General features: G+C 42.3%; 1 protein-coding gene across 1 annotated transcript; it reads left to right on the top strand.

Moving 5' to 3' along the window:
- Nucleotides 1-143: 143 nt before the first annotated feature.
- On the top strand, nucleotides 144-7107 carry ankrd13a (ankyrin repeat domain 13A). Its single transcript, XM_008276586.1, has 15 exons — nucleotides 144-701; nucleotides 1490-1625; nucleotides 1914-2038; nucleotides 2149-2194; nucleotides 2483-2626; nucleotides 2731-2920; nucleotides 3382-3448; nucleotides 3546-3627; nucleotides 3772-3833; nucleotides 3927-4057; nucleotides 4178-4335; nucleotides 4437-4568; nucleotides 4657-4817; nucleotides 4939-5003; nucleotides 5164-7107. The coding sequence occupies exons 1-15, from the start codon at nucleotides 594-596 to the stop codon at nucleotides 5360-5362; spliced, it is 1806 nt and encodes a 601-aa protein (XP_008274808.1). The 5' UTR covers nucleotides 144-593; the 3' UTR covers nucleotides 5363-7107.
- Nucleotides 7108-7235: the final 128 nt, after the last annotated feature.

The following is a 7235-nucleotide window of genomic DNA, read 5'->3' as shown; positions in this document are numbered from 1 at the left end:
AAGTTTACCATCAACGCGGTTTATTTGGTCGATGACTGCATCATAATCATATAACTTAACACGCAGACCTAATGTTTGACAGGAAATTGATTTATATAGCGATTTAACTTCGGTTGTGAGTTCTGCACCCCCCCATGCGGATGTGCAGAATGGCCGCGTCCAAACTGGAACTGACTATTATCTTCTCTAAACGCGATGATTTTATGTAAAAATCTGGTTTCTGTAGTGCAGCTGTTAAAGAAATAATTGTACTTATGCATAATTTAAGTGCCGTTTTAAAGTCGGTTGGCAAGTTAGCCTAGTTGGATGTTAATAATTAGACCGTGAGTGTGTTTGTATGTAGGACACCCCCGTCGGTGCTGGTTACTCCTCCTGGCACTTCCTTGTTCAAAAGTTTTATTTAGGGGAAGGCTTGGGGAAAAGTTGGTCACCGGATTGGATATTATTTCGATGCTGCTGTCACATATTAAGGGCATGGGTCGTGTTTATCGTACATCATAGAGGAACGAGCGTGCAGCTATCGCAGCTTTTCTCATGGCTGTAATTATTAGAGGGTGGCTAACTTTGCACTGAGAGGCTCCGGAGAGAGGAAGATGTCCATGGCTAACGTTAGCGAAGACATCAGAGAGAAGTTCCCCCTGCATTCCGCAGTGTGGGAGAACGATTACAGGAAACTGGAAGAACAGATAACGTTGCCACAGGTGGGTAAAAAACGCCGAATATGCTGCTAACCGCCACACTCGTGCCTGCTAAGCTAGATGGAGCCAGGAGTTGGATCTCCGTAGCCAGTTAAAGTAGGCCAGTGGTGTTGACAGATGCTCCGCAGCCACACAGATCACGTTTGAAGATTTCGAGGACATAACTTAGCTATTCACCGATCAACAGGTTTGAAATATTACATTATATATGCATAATATTACAGCACCGATTCACTGCTTGTCTCCGGATTAACCTAACCCTACCAAACCAATTCATTGGATGGCTCAAACACAGTATATAGTCTAAACAGATGTGATAGCACCCATCAGAGGAACAGAGTGACAGCTATAAGTTATAGATTAGTTGTGTTTTGCATTTAAGTATTGTTATTATTTGTCATTGTGTTGTTACTCACAGTGACTCACTGTTCATACTGTGTGTTGTTGTAATATGATTACTATGGTGTGGTGGCTGTCAGTGATATAATCCAGCAATGCTGATCAATAATACATTTACTGTATGTGCATGACTCATACCAGAAACAGACATGATGTTCATGTACTGTACTACTGCATCATTATCAGCCAAGACCTAAATTAAGAGGTGTGGAACCGCATCTCTGTGAGTTACAATATGACAGCCTTCAGTTACAATGCTCAGCTCAGTATCCTCATCCGTTCATATAACAGGTCGTCATGTCGGCCCTGCAGCGTTCATCTAAACAGGTACCTCGGTGCAATGGAGCCACACAAACACATATTTATGTATTTTCCTTTTTTTCTTTTCGCAGAATGAAATTGAGGCTGTGGATCCCAGAGGCCGGACACCTCTGCACCTGGCTGTGTCGCTCGGGCACCTGGAGTCCGTGAGAGTCCTTCTGAGACACGGTGCTGAAGTGACTAAAGAAAACGCCAAGAATTGGACAGGTTAGTTCAGAAACTGGCTACATAACATAAATGTCTCCTTCATTTCTTGTGCCAAAATGCTTTTTGATAATTCATGGGTTGTTTGATCCTACCTCTCTTGAGCCGACACATCATCTGCTGTTAATGGGGTTTCTGGTAAATACGCATCCACTCCTGCAGCTTCAGCTGGTTGCATTGGTTATTACCATCATTGTTGAGGTTTTGTAATGGATAATTGCTACTCCTTGGGAACAGATGCTGTTGCCTTAAAAGGTTTAGTGGTTTGCTGATTCTTGTCTCTCTGTGTAGTGCTGCAGGAAGCAGTCAGCACCGGAGACCCAGAGATGGTTCAGTTAGTGCTTCAACGTCGAGACTACCTCAAAGCCTCCACTGCTCTGGGAGGAGTGCCTGAGCTGCTGTCAAAAATCCGAGAGGTTTTACTCTACATATCTTCCGCTTCTCTTGTCATCATCTGTACGTGTGCCTGGAATTACTGGCACTTTACTGACAAAGTAGGTAATTGCTCTATTTTTTTCATCTCCAGTCTCCGGACTTCTACATGGAAATGAAGTGGGAATTCACCAGTTGGAGTAAGTTCTTTTTTTGTTTTGTTTGTGTACAGATATATATTGAGGAAGTAGACTTTGTGCACACGCTAACATGTAGTACAGAGTGGTTATCAGCAATTCAAAATGCAAAAGAGGAAGGTATTTACAAGTGTTTTCTCTGGTTAAATATACACACACAACACAAACTGTTTCACCAGGTCATACAGGAAAAACAACATACTTGTGTGTCATTGGAGTTCCAATTTGTTTTGGTTTCATTTGCAAACATTTCTTTCCACTGTGTGACATTCATATGCTGTTGCTTCACAGTCCCTCTTCTGTCCCGGGTTTGTCCAAGTGATGTTTGTCGCATTTGGAAAAGTGGCGCTTGCCTGCGAGTGGATGCCACTCTTCTGGGCTTTGAAAACATGACCTGGATCAGAGGGCGTAGAAGCTACATCTTCAGAGGAGATGGTGTGTGTGTTTGAGCTCTCTCACATAGCTGAAGTTCCCTGAGTTCTTTAAATGAGTGGTACTGTGTCTGTGAAATGATGACGACAGTGTACCCCTGTCTCTAGATTCATGTGCAGAGTTGATGGAGGTGAACCACGACGATGAAGTAGTGGACACGGAACGCTTCAATATATCCCAGGAAATGGAGGATGTCACATTAGAGTCAATGCAGCCGGCCGAGCAGGAAGTTGCCAAAAGGTTGACTACTCCTATTGTCAACACCTACTTGGACACAAAGGATATTGCTTTTGAGAGGTAAGATCTTTTTCTGTTGACCTTTTTCCTCACATCACTGATAGATCTTCCTTTGATCGGCCAAGCTCGAACTCCACAGTGACAGTTTTTCATTAGAGTTGGCATTTTCACGCTTGTTTTAATGTAATTACTCCCCGGGTGAGGTTGCTGTGTAATTCCATTAGGTTTATTAATCATCATTTTTTTGCTGATCTATGGATCATAGTGTAATCTAATTGTCTAAAATCCAATATTTATACCAATTTATTTATATAAAGGTTGTCAGATTGTCCGTTCTCGCTTTTAAATTGGTGCGTTAATCACACGCCGTGCAGCTAGCATGAGTTCATAAATTATCTGGATGACTTCCCCAGACACAGTTTTACCTGATAGACAACTGTCACTGTCGTTTGTTGTAAGTGTCGTGGAAGTAAATGCAAACTGAAAGATGGATATTCTCTTGCAACCTTTTTTTTCCACAGGAACAAGTCTGGGATTTGGGGCTGGAGAAGTGACAAAACAGAAATGGTCAATGGATTTGAAGCAAAGGTTTGCAGTGGTTATAAATCATCCGTTTGTGTATTACCACTGTAAGCAGTGTTGTATTCTAGTATATGACATTGTGTTGTAATTGTTTTTTTCTTAGGTTTTCAGTGTAAACAACGTAAATGTGGTAATCAGGACGAGGACGGAGCATCTCACAGACGAGGAGAAAGCCAGGATTAAAAGTAAAAGCATCACAATCTTTACTTTTCTCTCCTTCCGCATACATGTTTTATGACGTATGGTTGACTTCATGCCAAACTAATAACAAATCTGCATTTTCCTGAAACTGAACTGAAGTACTAGAGCTACACTTTTTTCGTTTGAAGGTGAAAGGAACATCTTGGAGTCTCTGCTGGGGACCGTGGAGCAGCACATAAGTGCACAAGGGGTAAAATGTGCATTCAGTAATTACGTAAAAATAATGTGTTGTTGTTTTTCCCCCACCCTCCAGCTCATTTCATGCGTATGCTTCATTTTGTAGGACCTTACTCTTGAGTATGCAACGGCCAATAATCCCACTGCCATCACTCCAGAGGAATATTTTGATCCTGACTTTGATCTTGGGAACAGAGACATCGGTCGTCCCATTGAGCTGAGCATTCGAACACAGAAGTAAGGCGCAATTTAGGGTTTATTTAGCGCATAATTTATTTGCTATTTGTACTGCCTCGCATGATAAAATTATGTTGTGTGCACATCTGGACAACATTTTCTGCATTCTTCTCGTCTCAGGTTCAAAGGTACGTTGTGGATGAGCGAGGAACATCCTCTGTCCCTGGTGGAGCAGGTAACCCCCATTATTGACCTCATGGCTCGAACCAGCTCCCATTTTGCACGGCTGCGAGATTTTGTAACCCTCAAGTTTCCTCCTGGATTTCCAGTTAAAATCGGTGTGTGACATTCCTTTAATGTTTTTTTTTTTTATAGACTATAATTAGAAGAAGCACTTTGACCCCTTGTCTTACCTGCTTTGTGTGTAAATCCCCTGCAGAAATCCCTCTGTTCCACGTGCTGAATGCCAGGATTACATTCGGCAACGTAAACAAATGCAGCACCGAAGAGGAAGCGGAGACATCGGCAGCCGCCACACCGACATCCTCAGGGGACGATGAAGAAGCAGCAGGTAAGAATGCAGCCAGTTCATACACTGTTTAAAAAATACAAATTGTATGTGTGTAATTTCTAACCTGCTTGTCTTTTTGTCCGCCCAGCGCTCCCTCTGTTTCAGGTGTGCCCCGCGGTGTTTGAGGTGCCTGCGAGTTACCACCGCCGAGGGGGCAGCCGCCACACGCCCATGTCCAACAACGACGAGGAGCTCCTGCAGTACGCCATCCATCAGAGTCTCCTGGAGTCTCGCAGAGGCCCGGGTCAGGTCAGAACAATCACCATTCAGCTCACTTGCAAACACCTCCTCATGAATCTGTAATTTTCCCATGTGTTTGTTATTTTCTAATGCATCCTTAAAATGCTCCTCTGTGCTTGTGTGGTCATAGGAAGGGAGCTGGGATGATGTGGACGGGGACTTCACTGATGCATTGCCAAGTAGCCAGAGTGACAGGTAGGCAAAGGTTAAGGTTATTGCATGGAATAAAATATAATAATAAGTGATTGCATGTATAAAAAGCAGCAGTCCTTGCTACTTGGTAGTTCTACAGGGACTTGGATGACCCTGTCTGTCTGTTGAGCACCTGTGAAAGAGACTGTCAATGTCCTTCTAGGAGTATCCCAGAGGGGGTGCTAGTGGAATACAGAGACACCTCCAGCCCTGCCAGCTCCCCGTCTGTCTCTAGTCCGGACTCAGAGCTCCGCCTGGCCATGGAGCTCTCTGCACGAGTTCAAGAGGAGGAGGACAGGATGAGGAAGCAGGAGGAAGAGGAGCTGGAGAGAATATTGCAGCTGTCGCTCACTGAGAAGTGAAAGGAATAAGAGGGAATACTATTAATACAACTTTTCCAGATCCAGAAGCAACCACCACACCTCAATTTACCTTCCTAAACCACTCTAGTCATCTATGCAACCACAGATTTCTTTCTGTAGCAGATCATTCTTGCGCAGGCAATATCAAACTCTCCGTATCCGATATTTTCCAAATGGTATTTTTGGTAAAAGCATACTCTTTTTTATATTTCTATCTTGGCATAGTGTGTCTCCATCTTCAAGCTTGATTCATTGACTACGATCCTTTTGGTTGGGTTCTACTTCTTATTTATTTAGTTTATTTTCCAATTCAGAATCACAGCAGCAGCCTACAAGCATTGATCATATTGTTGCCTGGAATGGGGTTGAATCGGTTTAATTAAGGTTTTCTAAACAAAAACAATTTGACTACTGAAGGTGACTTTATATAGTGTTGGCACTCAGCACTTCCAGTCCAAAAAAAACTGTTGCTTTTTATTTTCTTAGTACTTGTTGCCTCCTATTTTCGAAAGCTAGAAAAAAGACGACCTAGCACAACACAGGGCAACTAGCACTGTGAACCTAAAAGTACAGATCTGAGCGTTTTCACAATGAAGTTTTCCTACAGAGTCACTTTGTTGAGAGTCACGGGCTCACTGAATAACAGAAATCTCAGGGTTCCAACTTTGCCGTTCGCTTTGGAAATAATTTGTTAATCAACTGTAAAACTTTCTGAAATTGTCACTTGGTAAATGTTTTTGGTGCAAAAGGATACCACTCATGCATATCACGCTATAGTGTACCAATATTCATTTGATTGGGTTTATTAAGTTAAATGTTCATATGTAAATGCATTCTCCCGTACTTTGTGAATGTACACGCTACAGATGGGTAAACAAAAGCATGTTGCTGTGAGAGAAATTTCAAATTAGCCGCATGGTAACGTAGCTTTGCTGCAGTAAGGATGATGTTTTAACTCCCCTGACCTGATTTTTAATGTCTCCTCTGATTTCGTGGTGACAAAGGACTTATTTTTGTAAACTGTCATTGAGCAACTTCACCTCAGTTCAAACATGCAATAGCAGAGACCAGTCTGTCTGTGGATTTACAACTGTCATGCAGCTTAGAAGCAGCTACACAACTAGCGTTGCAGAGATTATTCCAGTTCGTACAGGACAGTCTGCCTTTTGTAGCCACGGACAACTCAAGACCTCTGAGCAGAAGAAAGGACAGCACAAACTTTAAGATCAAGCATGCCCGCCATATATAGGATTAGTTTCTTCAGCATGTGCCAAGGATTGATTTGCTCTGATAACACGTGGTGGGGTCGAGGCACGGTGACAATGTTCTGTGGTGCCACTCAGACTAAACTTTCTGAACAGATTTTTTTTTTTCTTTTTTTAATTTTGTAAATTAAAAAATTGAGATGACGAGCTTTCAGCTGTACCAGGGTGATGCTGAGTAACATGCATTAACCACTAAAGTTGATTTCACTGACAACCAACCACTTATTAAAGGTCTCTGCGTTGCTGCGTCAGGAGCTTCAGCTGAACAACTACTAGTTGTAACGACCAAGTTGCCAAACTGCTGAAGAGTCAACTTTGAAAAGACTAGCTTCAGTTAATTTAATCTTTGCAAGGCACCGTTCAGGCTGCAAAGTTGTTTTTTGTTTTTGTAATGTTAAAATTTTAAGAGAATATGTCGGTTTCAAAATGTTCTAAAAATGTTCTAAAATAAACGCACTTTATTTCCATGAGGATTACAAACATGGTTCATGTGCTTTCTTTAACACGACAAAGGAGATCTCGTTACGTGCTGCTCTTGTGATGGGTGCGTTTTTCTTACCAAAAACAATTAGTTTGGAATTTTCCAAGACCAAACTTTTACATGGTTT

Source organism: Stegastes partitus, unplaced genomic scaffold (assembly GCF_000690725.1).
Source record: "Stegastes partitus isolate 25-593 unplaced genomic scaffold, Stegastes_partitus-1.0.2 Scaffold77, whole genome shotgun sequence".
In the NCBI taxonomy this organism is placed as follows: domain Eukaryota; kingdom Metazoa; phylum Chordata; class Actinopteri; family Pomacentridae; genus Stegastes; species Stegastes partitus.
This window is presented reverse-complemented; position numbering and strand designations above follow the sequence as displayed.

What these genes read in the sequence shown, in the direction of transcription:
- ankrd13a (XM_008276586.1), top strand. Translation starts at nt 594, where the DNA reads ATGTCCATGGCTAACGTTAGCGAAGACATCAGAGAGAAGTTCCCCCTG. An exon ending in AGCACATAAGTGCACAAGGG is followed by an intron (nt 3,834 to 3,926) that starts GTAAAATGTGCA and finishes TTCATTTTGTAG; the next exon opens with GACCTTACTCTTGAGTATGC. An exon ending in TGGATTTCCAGTTAAAATCG is followed by an intron (nt 4,336 to 4,436) that starts GTGTGTGACATT and finishes AATCCCCTGCAG; the next exon opens with AAATCCCTCTGTTCCACGTG.